The sequence below is a fragment of the Phocoena sinus genome, chromosome 9 (assembly GCF_008692025.1).
Source record: "Phocoena sinus isolate mPhoSin1 chromosome 9, mPhoSin1.pri, whole genome shotgun sequence".
Classification (NCBI taxonomy): Eukaryota; Metazoa; Chordata; class Mammalia; order Artiodactyla; family Phocoenidae; genus Phocoena; species Phocoena sinus.
Window position 1 is genome coordinate 69982214 of NC_045771.1, and position 16001 is coordinate 69998214.

The 16001-nt window shown below is 37.8% G+C and overlaps 1 protein-coding gene across 9 annotated transcripts in view; it reads left to right on the forward strand.

Moving 5' to 3' along the window:
- The window catches only part of BZW2 (basic leucine zipper and W2 domains 2), a 59087-nt gene that overhangs the window by 11338 nt on the left and 31748 nt on the right, over window positions 1-16001 (forward strand). For 8 of the 9 annotated variants that reach the window (XM_032642392.1, XM_032642390.1, XM_032642386.1 and 5 more), the window contains one exon: window positions 7653-7717. In XM_032642392.1, coding sequence (XP_032498283.1) covers window positions 7660-7717 — 58 coding nt within the window. In that variant the 5' untranslated portion in view covers window positions 7653-7659. Of the gene's footprint in view, window positions 1-7652; window positions 7718-9912; window positions 10126-16001 lie in introns of all 9 variants that reach the window. The other variant, XM_032642394.1, reaches the window with a different exon arrangement.

Below are 16001 nucleotides of genomic sequence, written 5' to 3' on the forward strand. Positions count from 1 at the left end.
ATTGCTCCAAAGCAACATTCTCCCACTAGTAACCAGTCTAGGGTGTTTTTTTTTTTTTTTCCTGAAGATTCTGTCATCTTCTCTTCCTTGATTACAATGCTAAGAAGAGAGGAACAGACTTCAGTCCCCCTCTCCATAATAACTTATCTCCTACTCTTCTATTTGTACTGATAGTCATAAACACTCCCATCAGTTTTGTGTTTGATACAAAATTAGCCTTAATCAACTGAATGCTCTCTGGCATTTGACACCACTCCCTGCTGATTTTTTTTTTTAACTTAATTTTTTTTTTAGAGCAGTTTTAGGTTCACATCAAAGTTAAGAGAAGGGTACAGAGATTTCCCATATACCCTCTCCCCCCATACATACGTAGCCCCTCCCCATTATCACCACCTGCCAGAGCTACTCGGTGATGCATTTGTTTTGTCTACAATTGACATTAATGTTTGGCAAACAGAAATAAGTCTTTCAAGGAAATATCTGGCTGGTTGCTGCTCTGATGTGTTTAGACCTGTGTGCACAATTTTCAATTCTTGAGAGCAAGGCCCATCTCTGGCTTTGCTTACCTTTGTTTCCTCTTTAATGCAGGGTTTTCCAACCTTGGCACAATTAAAACGTTGGGCGAGATAACCCTTTGTTGTAGGGGGCTCTCCTACAGCGTTGTAGATCGTTGAGCAGCATCCCTGGCCTCAACCTACTAGATTCCAGTAGCAGCCCCCTTCTCCCAGCATGACAAGCAAAAATGTCTCCAGACACCGCCAAATGACCCTTGGGGAACAAAATTAACCCTGGATTGAAACCAGTGCTCTAGTACAGTGCCTGATACACAATAAGCCCGCCCTAAAATACTTGATAAATTAATAAATATATTTAAACCACAACTAGACATTTAATCATTGGATATTTCTGTTTCATGCCACCATTTCCTCTAAATTCTCTGAACTTACAACTTGAAATACCATAGGTATGCAATTGTTATCACTATCCTGTTGTCTTGCAGACAAAAGTTCTAAGGGTCTTAACTAGAACAGAGGTTTTAAGACATTTTGCTATTAAGATACCCTGAAATGTTACGTTTGAGGAATGAGTTTTCTAAAGGCCAAAGTATGTACAGTGTGTGTAGTTGAAGGTGTGTTTGTGTTTTTCAAAGTGTTGAGACATAAGAATGACATCAGCAAGATTAGGCCATCTGGGAAGCTGAGTGGGGCTGGTCAGTTGCTGGGGGAAGGGAAGGGCCTGGGAGAGATCCCAAATGGGGAAAGTGGAAGGGCCCAGAGAAGGACATGTGCTTGCCCCAGGGACTGCTTACAGAGTCCCTTGAGTAGATGGCATGAATTGATAAGCAGAGTGAAACTATTTCAGAGTTAATTTATACTTCTTGAAAGTTTTTGAAAATAACTTCATTGAGATGAAATAAGCGACATTATGTAATTGTCTTTTTTTCAGTGAAGAGGTTGTACATTAATACTTAAAATGTAATTTCTGGAATATTTTTATTTACAGGGAAGCAAGAATCATTATTCAAAAATAAGATAAAGTTTAAGAAGTGAAATCAATTTGGAAATGTCATAATGAAAATTTAATCATGATGCTTTTTTGTCTTCTTAAGGCAGATTTAAATGAACATAGTTAACTTAGTGTACTTTTTTTCGCAGCACAATTCCTTTGGGCTTCGATCCCTCTTTCTTAAAGGGTCGTTGCTTAACACAATTTAAGTTCCTACCATTAATGTCCCTTGCTGCAAACTACCGTTGTAAAATTTTGAGGAGAGAACTATAGTTTAAGTTTTGTGCTTTTTAAGAAAGATATCTTTGTTCTTTTATATCATTAATTATAAGAATGAAGAGGATATGAATATAATAGTAATATTTTTGTATTAAAGAAGTATTTGAATTTATTTAGAAACATTTTTATAGGTAGGCTATTTGTTATTTTAAATTTTTAATGTTTTTTCAATTATTATAAATACTGAAACTTAGACAGAATTTTCTAGGAGCTATAGCGAAGTTTGTTGTAGAGGCTGGGTGATTTTGAGTCCAGAGAGGCTGTTAGAAAATCATGGTAAGGATATTGAACAAGCTAATGTTATTCTGGACAACAAAATTGTGTAGTGTAATTATAGGCAGATATTTAGCGTATCACTTTAGAATGTTCATAATTTAAAGTTTCACAGAGCAATTTAATTTTGTTTTTCTTTTGAGAGAAGGATGCTACAGTGTTATCAATTCAAACGATCCCTAGATATGACAACTTTTTGTACAGGAGTTTATGATGTTTGTTCTTGCAGTTTTAGCTTTAACGGAAAGGAGAATAGTTTATAATTATGGGCAATTTTTAGTTTTCTTTTATGGTATATTATTTTACCCATTTGAAATATAGAATAAAAGGTAGTTCTTGAAACTTACTCCCAAACACAGAGTACATCCTGAGAACGTTGCAGTAAAGTGGGTCAGTTATATTTTGAGTTTTGTGTGCTGGTGTTATTGCATCTTTATGACACACTTTATACTTTGGGGATAATATTGTTGCCCTATAATTTTTATTATCTTAAAATCGGAAGTCTCTCTCTTCCCATTGTCTTAAGTAATATTGACGGTACAAAGAGAGTTTCACTTTGAGCTTTGGTACTTTTTCTTTTCTTTCCTGCTGTAGCCACATAGTTTTGAAATTTGGGCAAAATGCTCTGCAGAGCTACTTTATTTGAAAAATATTAATTAAAAAATTCCTATCCTTTGAGTGTGTTTTCACCTTTTTATCAAGTTTGTGTGTTGGGCCATAGGGAATGCTTTAGAACTGGGTTGCCTGACATGATAGCCACTAGACACGTTGGCTATTTCAATTTTAATTTTAATTAATGAAAATTAAATAAAATTAAACATTTAGTTCCTCAGTCACACTAGCTGCACTTCAAGGGTCCAATAGCCATATTAGACAGTGCAGATAGAGGACATTTTCACGGTCACAGATAGTTCTGTTGGGTACACCTCTCCAGGATGGGTGTTGGCAAACTGCAACCTGGGGGCTCATTCTGATCCACTGTTTGACTGGAATATAGCCATGACCACCTATTTATATATTGCCTATGGCTGCTTTCAGGCTATAACAGCAGAACTGAGTAGCTGGAACAGAGACCATGTAGCTCACAGAGCCTAAAATATTTTCTTTCTATCCCTTTATAAAATAAGATTGACTCCACTTTAGAGTATCCATATTTATAATGTAAAGGTTGTTTGAATAGCATAGTTATTTTATGTGTAGCATATATTAGTAATATTAAATGCCTTACATAAGGCAGATAATCATACTTCAAAGATGAGCCAGACCAGAAGAACAGGCAAGAATAGAGTATCAGGCCAAATCTCTTGATTACTAGTTGAGAACAGGCATCCACTAGTAGGGACAACTAGAAGGTACAGCCTTCTGTGATAGGTCAGACACTTTCCAGAATGGAGAGAATTAAGGAAGAATACGAGGGAAGACAACATGCAAGGTGTCAATCTACTCAGGGTGGGCAGGGCAAGTGGCAGAATTAATACACAGTAGCCATGAGACCCTTCAATGCTGCTGGCCCATTGTCACACTTGGACCCAGAGTCTGGTTGGGAGTAAGGGGTGGAATATGAAAAGAGCATGAGGGCAGTTAGAAGATAAAGTGAGGTGGGGGCGATATTTATCTAATATGTTAGATTTAAAAATCTTTCAATTAAACTTTTCCATTTAGACTTAAATAGAAATTGATTCAAAAATGTTTATTTCATTAATAAAGTACGTGGTTTCTAATGTTTGGTTGATTGTATCGCTTTAGAATTTTTATGGCCTTCTTTTATCTTCTAAACTATCCAAGAAATTTAGTCTCTTAGATGACATGTGAAATACTTAAATCCATTTTGTTTTACCACTTTACATACAATTTTTAAAAATTCTATTTTAAACCGTGGAGCTTTTCCATTTTGGTGGGACATAAGCTTCTTTTCTTTTTATTTTTTTAATAATTTATTTTTATTATTTATTTTTAAAATTTTGACTGTTGGGTCTTTGTGCGTGGGCTTTCTCTAGTTGCAGCAAGCAGGGGCTACTCTTTGTTGGGGTGCACAGGCTTCTTATTTTGGTGACTTCTCTTGTTGCAGAGCACAGGCTCTAGGTATGCGGGCTTCAGTAGTTGTGGCACGTGGGCTCAGTAGTTGTGGCTTGTGGGCTCTAGAGCGCAGGCTCAGCAGTTGTGGTGCACAGGCTTAATTGCTCCACGGCATGTGAGATCTTCCCGGACCAGGGCTCGAACCCGTGTCCCCTGCGTTGGCAGGCAGATTCTTAACCACTGCACCACCAGGGAAGTCCTTTGAGCTTATTTTCTATGTGAGTGTTTGGGTTATAGTTTTTATGGAAGCGAAATCATCATGATTTCAGTTGATTTCAACTTGTAAGTTGTAATGCAGTCTAATAAAAGTGAGCTTTTGGGCTTACCTGGTGGCGCAGTGGTTGAGAGTCCGCCTGCCGATGCAGGGGACACGGGTTCGTGCCCCAGTCCAGGAAGATCCCACATGCCACGGAGCGGCTAGGCCCGTGAGCCATGGCCGCTGAGCCTGCGCGTCCAAAGCCTGTGCTCCGCAACGAAAGAGACCACAACAGTGAGAGGCCCGCGTACCGCAAAAAAAAAAAAAGTGAGCTTTTCACCTTGGCCTAAGAGAACTGCCTTTGTTAGTCTTCCTTTGTTACTTACCCAGGTTTAAGCCAGCACAGTTTCTTAGTCATCTTCCTTTGTTACTTTCCCAGGTTTAAGCCAGCACAGTTTCTTAGTCAAAGTGCCCTTGCTCTTCTTCAGCCAGAGCTTCAGTGAGTGCCTTATAAAGGCTGACCCTCACTGGAGCAGATTATAATGTAGCACCAGAGCTAAATTTAGAGGGAAGCCAAGCCTCTACTCCAAATAGTAACAGCTAAACGATAGAGACTTTTGGTGAACAGAATATCTTCATTTAGTCTTTCAATACCAGTAGGTGAGTCTCTGTGTTTGTTTTATTTTGCATGTCGTGTGTGTCAAAATCTTTGCATACTTTTTTTATGTTTATGTGTTCTTTTATTATTTTCCCCATAGACTATATTGAGGTTGTGTAAAATAAGCCTGCATAACTGGGCTATGAAGAAACAAACTTTTGTATTTAGAACTAAAGAAAGTATAAACAGAGCTAAAGAATTTTTAAAATAGAGTAATTCTCTCCAGTGTAGGCTGTGTTTGGTAGTAATTCCCCATTAGCAGGAAAATAGAAACAAGGTGTAAAGGTAGAGTTAATTAGGGAATTCTATATGTTTATATTCTAGACGTTAAAATAAGTCTTCTAGAGGGGGCTCCCACTTTAAAAATATTTTTAAATTCTAAAATAAAAACATCTTTGGCAAAAAAAGAAACTCCTTCCTTGCTTGTTCACCTCCTGGAGGAGTTTCAGGCTCTATTTTTGGTTTTGTATCTCAGTAGGAGACCCAAACTCTTTAACAGGTATTTTTCTTCGCTAACACAAGAAAATATTTTGTATGGTATTTCGGTATTTGTTGTGTTTTGGGAGGTGTGGAAACATTAAGAAGAACACACACACACACACACACACACGTATATTCATTACTTGTGCTCCAATGGAAATGTTTGCTGGTATAGAGTGAATCTGTTGAAAATTCCAACAGGGAAAATTCTGAATGAAAGAGTTTTGCAGTGAATATAAATAATGCATTAGAAACTCTATTTCCAACATCTTGCAAATGAAATGAGATTTCATTGATTAAAGTTATTGCTTTTGTAGTTATTTCACTGTGCAGCTGCTGCCCCATACACATACAGCAATCATTCCCTTCTCTATACTGGTTAGCTAGGTGTGTCCCGCTGTTGTTTCACCTGTCACATTGTACTGTAGATGTTTGTGTTTTATCTCTGCTGGGCTCTGTGTTCCTTGAGGGCTTGGAATCCGGCTTAGTCACCTTTATATCTCCAAGCAGGATGTAGTAAGTTCACTTTATAGGATTGATAAAAATTCTCTCTACTTAAACCATAAAAGAAATTACTTTTGGGCTTTGTTACTTTATTTAAAACATTTTTTTTAGTTTCACTTTAAAAATGGTGATTCAAGTTTTCAATGATAAACAGATTGATTTCTATGTGAAAATAGAAGTTTCTCTTTTTTCATGGGGTTGGAAGAAAGTTTTAGTATATAAATTGAATAATAATTTTTCCACATTCTTGAGGATTTTTTTAAATTTTTGAGATATAATTAGTGGTATAAGTAATGGAGAAAATCTATACACTTTCAAATCACAATTTTAAAAATCTTTGAAAGATAATTAAATCATTTGCTTGACATTCTCTTAATCGTTTGGTCCTCATAATTTAGGCAATCTAGACATATTTTCAGATTGTAATATTTATGACAGCAAGGTTATTCTCAGTTTGTAAAAGGTCTTTTAGAGCAGATTTTTCACTTTTTTAAAAGATCATTTTTGATATTTTTAATTATATATTAAATCCAATAGGAGAATTTAAAATACCCAAATACTCATCCTTTGAGGTTAAGCAAACAAATGAAAAGCTTACTAACAGTTTCTTGTATCGTTCTTAAATGTTCCTTGCCTAGAAAAGGAAATATTACATGTACCCCCGTTTTTAACCGAAATATTATGCTTTACACTCTTTCATTCAACTTGCTTTTTTCCTTTAACAATTTTACTTGAACATCTTTCCATATCAGTGCAACAGCTTATTTGACAATTATTTATTAAATTTAAATGCTTACTCTCAGTATTGTTTTAGGTGCTAAAGATACAGTATTGAGTAAAACCTACAAAATCCCTACCCACATGGATGTTGCTCTTGGGGGAAATAGACCATGGCAAACAGATGCTAATGAAATGACAGGGTCTGCTGTGAGCTATGAAGAGAAATAGAGCTAGATGAGAGGGAGATAGAGAGAAGGAACCTTGTTAGTCAGGGTGGTCTGGGAAAGTCTCTGAAATGGAGGCATTTGAGTGAGTGCAGAGAGTTAAAGCCATGTGAATGGCTTCCCTGGCCCACTGGAAGAAGCAAAGAGGGCAATGTGGCTGGAGCAGTGAATGATGGGACGAGGTATATGTAGAAAACATAATCAGAGAGGTAGCCAGGGCCATATGTAGTACATTGGATATAATTTATTTTGTAAAGCTTCATAGTTCCATTTGATGGCTTATTATAACTTATTGAACTAGATAGGTTTATGAGTATTCAACTTCCATTTTTTTATACATCCAACAATGTTGCAGCTAAATCCTTTTATATATACACATACACGTATATTTGCATACTCGTGTGGGTATAAATTGTAAAGGGAAAGTTATACAAATTCCTTGTAAAGGAATTGCTGGACCATAGGTTATGCACATGTAAATATTTATAGATATTCACCAAATGCTTCCCAAAAGTATTGCATGGAGTTTATCCTTTATATCAAAGTTTATGTCTGTGGTTATTTTCCTTGTGTCTTTTGTCCACACTAAATCTTAAAGTTTTGCTAGTTCAGTAGTTACAATTATCTCATTTTTAAAAGTATATTTAGTATGGGTGAAGTCAAACATATACTTATTAGCTATATATTCTATGAACTGCTTATTCGAAGTGCCTAATCTTATTTTCTTTGTTTTCAGAAATTTTATGAATAAGCATCAGAAGCCAGTGCTAACAGGCCAGCGGTTCAAAACTCGGAAAAGGGGTAGGTAGTGTTGTGTGTTTGTGTGTGTGTGGCGGGGACAGGGTTGGGGGAAATGTGTGTCTCAAGTTCTAATCAAAATATAAGGTTGGTGAATGTCACGTTTAACAATACAACAGCCAGTTATTTTACTAGCAAAAGCGAGTTTCTTCGGAAGAGCCCAGAGGAATTGCAGTTCGGGGTATGTGAACAATGGGGCAAGTCAGAGAACAAGGAAGAGGAACTTGCTATTATAGGGAAAAGAGGAGAGTTGAGAGGAGCTATAATAACCCAACAGTCCATGTGAGGAAGCTGGGAGTCCAGAGTATGGAGGCTACTCATAGGTTGGTCTGGTACATTCTCTGATTGGCTGGGCTGTGGTTAGGTGGAGAGAAGTTCTCTGCTTCTTTCCGGATAGTTAAGTAGGCAACACCTTTCCGTTGGAGACTAGAGAGGAAGGCATAAGTATCTTCCTGTTTGGAGTAATTGATGGTGCATGGCAGGGTATAAGAGCTCCCCCTACAGGTCTGCCCGGACTCCAATTTTAGCTGAAATTTCTTAATTAATTCCACAAAGAGGAATTGGGATTATCTTTGTTTCCACCTGACCTCACTAATTTCTGTCTTTTGAACTCTGACTGTAAAATCTGAAGGTGTGCATTCAAGCCTCAGAACCACCAGTTACTTAGGTGTTTGATTTTGGACAAGTCATTTAACTTGTCTGAGCTTTGTGTCTTCATCTACAAAATGAGGATGATTATATCTGTTCGGGTTGCCTTACTCTCATGTGAGGCTATGAAGGCAGTTGATAAACTTTACTGTTTTTAACATCAGCGTTTGCATTTGGTTTTTGCTTTCTTTGTGTTTTTAAGAAAACATTCATAAGCCAAGATAGTAAAACTAAGAGAAGAGTAAATTAGGGAAGACATTAAAGAGTTTTAGCCTTTTCAGAATTTAGAAAGTCGAATTAAATTTACTGCCCTAAATATCTGTAAAACTCAGGATATTTTCAAGTGTCTTTTATCGTGGGAAGAGAAGTGATATAGCCAGTTTGATGGTGGCTGGTACAATTTCTATATGTGAGTGACTCCTTTTTGTTATGTTCATCTTCCCATTCTTTTTGTGTAAAGAATTTTTAAATCTTTTATAATATTTAATCAGTTTTGTATAATTATGTAGATATCCTCTTGGTTTTAAGAGCAGTTGAGTCAAAAGTTGATAGGGAAACTTTTTAATCTATTTATTTATTTAAGCTGTGCCAGGTCTTAGATGCGGCATGTGTGCTTCTTAGTAGCGGCCTGCAAACTCTTAGTTGCGATATGCATGTGAGATCTAATTCCCCGACCAGGAATTAAACCCTTGCCCCCTGCATTGGGAGCACGGAGTCTTACCCACTGGACCACCAGGGAAGTCCCAATAGGGAAACTTTTTAAAATATGAAACATGGTATGAAATTATTATGTTGACTGACACTGAGGAGAGTGACTGAAAAATATTTAAGGAAGTATCATGTGTAAAGATAAAGGATGATTGAATATCTTTTTGAAGGCCTCGTAGCTGATTATGAAGCAGAATGCCATGTAATGGTCATCGAGTGCTAAATTGTTGAACTGATAAGCTATATCACATGCCTTTGGCATTTTCAGCCAATGCGTGTAGCTGAAGTTCTCTTGCAATGCTGTGACTATGTAAGTAGCAAGTGTAGCCATGTAGAAAGAAAAGAATTCTCAGTACAATAGATCATTTGAATTAGAAGAGATTGCAAGAGTCACTAGGTAACAGTAAGGACTAAAATGCTGCCTGCCAGAAAGCTTCACATTCCCACTAAAAAAATGAAAATTAAAAAATATTTTAAAAACCAAAAGATACGGTTATTTTGTATAGTATTTCTGTCTTATACTCTTTTTTATTTTTATCTTTTGCATCCTTGACTCATCCCCATAAGCTAAGTATAAGTATAGTCTGAACCACCTCCTTCTATTATATTTAGCCCTCTTACAAACTGTGTCCCCACTACACAATGTGGATTGAAATCTGGAAGCAGGTAGCAATGCAAGGTGCTGCAACCAGCGTACGTTCTTTGTCTCATTGTTTAAAGCCGTCTTGAAAAACATAAATGACGTCGATGATTTCCAAAGGACTTAATCAGAAACCTAGTTACAGTTAAGCTATTGTTGCGCCTAGTAATGTGATAATATTTAATGTATGCCCAACTGTCAGGTGAAGGAAGGTTTGCCATCGCCTGCCCGCTGAGGGAACGTGTTAATCTCAGACCTGGATCTCCAACTCGGGCAGCTTCCTTAGTGTGACGCTGACTCACGGTAGCTGAGCTCCAACGCCAGGAGAGGGCCCAAGGATGTCTTGCACAAGAGCAGGCGTGATTCAGCGAGTAAACTGGCCCTTACGGTCCGTCTTCAGTTTTGGACTGGAAAGGTTGCCTCTAGCACTGAACTGGTTTGCCTCTGATTCATTTGGTGGGCAAGACTGTGCCTGTGTCTGATAGCTGCGGGAATACTCACAGAGAGCCACCCAGAAATATGTTATCTATCATTTGTCAGTTGATCTAGATTTATATAACTCAGGTCTGTTGGGGATTAGAGCAGCACTTGGGCCATTTTGTGCCAAACTGCTGACTGGAAAAAAAAAAATGGAGTCAACCTCATTTTCTGCTTTTCATAATAGTGAATTGCATCCTGACGATTCATTGTGCTTTGGCTTTTCTTCTGCTAGTATGATGGGGCTGAATTCAGGTAAATGGTTGGCAGTTTTGTAGAGCCAAGAAAAAAAATCTACGGAGGATATTTCAAGGTCATTTTAATAGGCTGTCTTCTGAAGCTCTGTCTTCAGTTTGTACCTATTTCCTAGCAAAGTTAATGCTCTTCCCTGCCAAGTTAGTATAAAAATGTATTTCTTTTTGCTTAACATCAAAATTAAACATTATGGTTGGACACATCATATCAAACATATCCTTTGTGAAATATGCACATCTTGCTTATAATATTTTCTCCAGAGAGATTATGTTTTCTAGTGTGACTTGGAGGAATCTGAAAGGATGAACACTTCTCCCTTGAGCCATTGTTATGCTTAGTGAAATGAAATATTTAATAATTGAACTGGCCTCCCTCTAAATTTTGTGGAGAAATTGGATTAAAATTAGTGAAAATAGGAGGGAAAGAAATGACCAAACTTCAGGCCTCCAGAGGGACCACAATACTCAGGTTTCTCTTTGAGGCTTTAGATCCGTTTTGGTGGTTTTAAATCACTCTTAGATTTGTAATAAGTGGTGTTAGGAACTAATGAGGTAAATCTTTAAATATATACGGAAGTAAATCTGTGTGTGTATAGTTAGAAAACCCATGATCGTTCTTATTCATTTACTGTAACTCAGTGACCTTCAGAAAGGGAGGGTAGATTGTTATTTGTCGCTTAACACATTGGGAAAATGCTGTCTTAACAATTTACCATAGTTCTTAGAGAAAGCAATGCATTTAGATAACTTACAGGCGTATTTGAGTGTCGGAAATAGGCCTGTTTCTCTATGTTGTGTGAGGGTGATTATGACTGACTCTTCAGTGTCACACTTGTGATTCACCAACACAATATAAATGTGAGACCCTAATTGTGTACTTCCTACCTCAAGGGAGTTTTGACCTGCCAAATGGAAACTCAAGGAAGCAATGGCATATTTTCGTTAGGATTTTGTTGGTACTTCTGCTACACTGTCCTCAAATGAAATACAAATCATATACACTGTTGATTGTTTCAGATGAAAAAGAACCTATGGGTAAAATATTGTCTTGTTTCCCCAAACTTCCAGTAATGTTCTTGCCATTTTCCTGTACAGGAATTTAGTTTTCCTCTAGATGGACACTTATCTTAGCAGGTGGGAGTTTTGCTTTTCATCCTGCAAGAGAATTATTAATCCTCCCAGGCCATCATGACTTTTTAAGATTCCTAAGCTATACTTGATCATTTTGACCTAGTGCATTATTACTCACTGTTGAAATATGTCTGGCCATGATGTGCTGTCTTCCTCCTTTTACTTTCCCTCTCCCTTAGCAAGTCTTTTGGAAAAGTATAGCTGGTGGATGAGGGCCTTTTTACAAAGAAGAGTTTTTAAGTTGTCTCTTAGATTCAAAACAAAGCTGTCTGCATGAAGTTGTAGCTTACCTTATTGCTCAACTTATATTTTCCAGTGTCTTGAATTTATAATTTTCAAACCACCAAAGTCTGTTCTAACACCTGAGTCAATGTCAAAGCATGTTGGGGTCCATTGTGCAGATGGCCTCAGTTGATTTTGGGAGCTGGTCACGAGACTTAATAAGCAGCTCGTGGTCTTTTTACTTATGCTTTTGTGTTCAAGGAGAGGGAACACAAGGTGGGTGGTGAATTACCCTTTGGCTGGACCCCGAGTAGGGGATGATGCTTGCCAATGAGTTCATCCTGTGGGTCACAGTTACCCACTTCTTCCGAGCCCCGTGATCTACGCTTCTAGGGTGCCCATTCTCTCCCTCCCCCGCTTCACAACAAGACCCCAATTATGTTTTTCCTGCGGTCAACATTTGCATGTTCTTGGCTGCATAATGTTTTGCTTATGGCATCAAAAGGACTTTTATCTCTTGTTCATGACGAATAGTGTTCAAGTTAATTTACATCTGTCTTCATGGTATCTTATGCTGCGTGACTCTGACTGGTACTGGGAATGCCATTCTTCTCTGTTTCTGAGGCTGTGGTATTAACCCCTTACAACGCATCCCTTCTGTTAGGCTGTAGGTAGGCAGTCTGTACAAACCAGGCAGCTGCTGTCTGGTTTTTACATGTAGTTTTTAATTGTTATCAAAGTCATGTGTGTACGTGGTTTAAATAGTCAAACAGTTCTGCAAGACCCCAGCGGAGCTCTTTCTACTCTTTAACCGCTTCTTTTAGCATTTGCATTCCTGTGGCCAAATAACACTGCTGTATGGCTGATGCTTGATGTTTCTGTTGGAGGTATTCTAGATGCATTTCCTCCTATGGGAGATAAGGGTTCAGCTCTTTCATGCCTCACCCACCTGCAAACCTCTTCTCATTTTCCATCCTTTCATTATATCACAGTTTTAGCTAGACTCCTGTTTAGGGTGTATATTATTGTGACTTGGTACATGTTCTTCAGAGCTGAACTATTATTTGATTTATTTTTCTGAACACCATTTTCTCTTTGGATTTAATGAGTTTAATAATAATCAAAATCTTTTTTTTTGCTTAGTCTTCTGTACCTTAAGACTAGTCAACCCCATCCTTTCCCTTGTTATGTAAATCTCTTAATATAAACACTTTAGGAATTCTAACAATGATATTACATTGAAGGAATTCTGACTACGTATCATATCATATTGTATGATTGTATTGAAAAACCCTCTTCCATTTGGTTTGCTCTCTAGGCCAAGTGTCCAGCTGTTAACCTGAAATGCTTGAAATGTCCTTTCACCACTGTCCTGAAGAGTACTGTTGTCTGTCTCTTAGATTTTTTTTCTCTTTTTCCTGGGATCTCGTGACTTACTAAGATTGTGAAATCATGAGTTATTCTCTCATTTCGGTGTGGTGTCTGTTTCAGTCGCTTTTAAAAAGAGTGTATCAGAAACATAATTTTTGAGGCCTTGAATGTCTTGAAATACGTTTATTCTGCTCTTATGTTTGATTAGCAGTGTGACCGAACACTGGAATTCTAGTTTGGAAATTGTTTTTCCTCATAATTTTGAAGGAATATCTTCAGGTTTCTGGTATTTCTGTTGCACAATTCAAAGTCATTCTGTTTCTTAATACTTTATATGTGATTTGGTTTTTTGCACCTGAAACTTCAGAGAGTTGCTTTATTCCCAGTGTTCTGAAGTTTCACGGTAATGAATGCACCTGTGGATCCATTTTCAGTCCTTGTGCTGGGTCCCTAGACAATCCTTTATTGGGAAACTCATGTCCTTCAACACTGTAAAGCTTTCTTGAAATTTTTAAATCCTTTCCTTTCCTTTTTTAAAAAAAAATATTTTTATTCACTTATTATTTGGACATTTGATGGGTCGGCTCTTTTTCTTACCCTTCTGCTCCTATTTTGTAGGTCTCTGACTTTTTTCCCAGTTTCTAAGAGATATTCTCAGCTTTCACTTTTAACTCTTCAGTTGAGTTCATATGTTTTTCTGTCATATTTTTCATTTCTAGGAACTTTTTCTTTTAATTCATGAAATGTTTCTTTTTCTATAGCATTCTTTTCTTCTTCTCCTTCTTCTTTTTTTACAGTTGCAATATCTACTTATCTCTAAAGACACATGTGATAGAATTTTTTTTCTTTTTTTAACTTCTGGGTTCATCTTTTGCCCCTCTCTCCCCATATGCAGACTCTGCATAAGGGTGGGGGGAAAGGTGAAATCCTTTGAACTGAATCCTACATACTTTGCCTTTAACCTAGCCTTTTTTTTTTTTTTTTACACCTCTTCTGACCTCTAGTTTGCTAGCTTCACATTTTTTCAACAGCATATGGTCTTTATTTTGTTCAAGATTTTGCTCCAAACTGACCTTCCACAAGATGTCTCCCTAGAGTCTGCTGAGGAGAGGAACTTACCTAATATCTGTACCCCTAAATCCTCTGAAATACTTCAGGGCGTCTGCAAAGTCCAAACTGCTTTCGAATTAAATACCGAGATATCATTTGCCCCTTTCACACATTCTCTCATGAGTTTACAGTGGGTGGCCACAGGTTGTGTGATATTGCAACAGATTGCATGCAGCATGTTTGGAAATCTGTCTGCCATTAAGCCAGACATTAAAGAGCTTTGCAACAGTGTAAAACAGTGCTTCTCTTCTCACTAATATTTTTCATGTAATAAGTAATTTTATGCTCTAATTTCTATAAAGTAAGTATCCATGGATGTAACCTCCATAAACAAGAGCTCTTTGGAATCTTTAATACTTCTGAAGGGCGTCAAGGGGTCATGAAAACAAGAAGGTTGAGAACATCTGCTCTGAAGCTGGATATATAAACGTATATAGCTCACGATATTTTTTAAATATTTAAGTACTCTGGAATAATATATCTTATTAAAAAAAAAAATTCCTCCAGGAAATAACAAGTGTTTGGTGAGGATGTGGAAAAAGGAGAACCCTTGAACAGTATTGGTGGGAATGTAAATTGGTGCAGCCACTATGGAAAACAGTATGGAGGTTCCTTAAAAAATTAAAAATAGAATTACACATGATTCAGCAACTCCACTTCTGGGTATTTATTGGAAGAAAATGAAAACACCAACTCAAAAAGATACATGCACCCCAATGTTCACTGCAGCATTATTTACAATAAGCCTAGATATGGAAACAACCTGTCCATTACTCGGCCATAAAAAGAAGGAAATCCTGTCATTTGTGACTACATGGATGGATCTGGCGGGCATTATGTTAAGTGAAATGAGAAAGGCGAATTCTGTATGATCTCACTTACGTGTGGAATCTTTAAAACAAAAACAACAACAACAAAACAGCTCATGGGGCTTGCCTGGTGGCGCAGTGGTTGAGAGTCCGCCTGCCGATGCAGGGGACACGGGTTCGTGCCCCGGTCCGGGAAGATCCCACATGCCGCGGAGTGGCTGGGCCCGTGAGCCATGGCCCCTGAGCCTGCGCGTCCGGAGCCTGTGCTCTGCAACGGGAGAGGCCACAGCAGTGAGAGGCCCGCGTACCGCAAAAAAAAAAAAAAAAAAAAAAAAACAGCTCATGGATAACAGATTGATGGGTGCCAGAGGCACACTGGTGGGGACGTGGTGGGGAGGGGGCAGTGGGTGAAGGTAGTGGTCAAAATGTACAAACTTCCAATCATAGAATAAGTAATGAGGATGTGATATACAGCTTAATAACTCTAGTTAATAATACTGTATTGCACAAAACAGAAACAGACTCACAGACTTAGAGAACGAACTTATGGTTATGAGGGGGGAAGGTGGAGGGAGGGGATAGTTTGGGATTGACATGCACACACCGCTATATTTAAAATGGATAACCAACGAGGACCTACTGGATAGCACAGGGCACTCTGCTCAGTGTTATGTGGCAGCCTGGGTGGGAGGGGAGTTTGGGGGAGAATGGATACATGTGTATGTATGGCTGAGTCACTTTGCTGTGCCTCTAAAACTATCACAACCTTGTTCATTAGGCTGTACTCCAATATAAAATTAAAAGTTAAAAAAAATACTGTATTGCATACTTGAAAGTTGCTAAGAAAGATCTTAAAATTTCTCATTACAAGACAAAAATGTGTGACTATGTAGGGTAATGAATGTTAGCTAGACTTA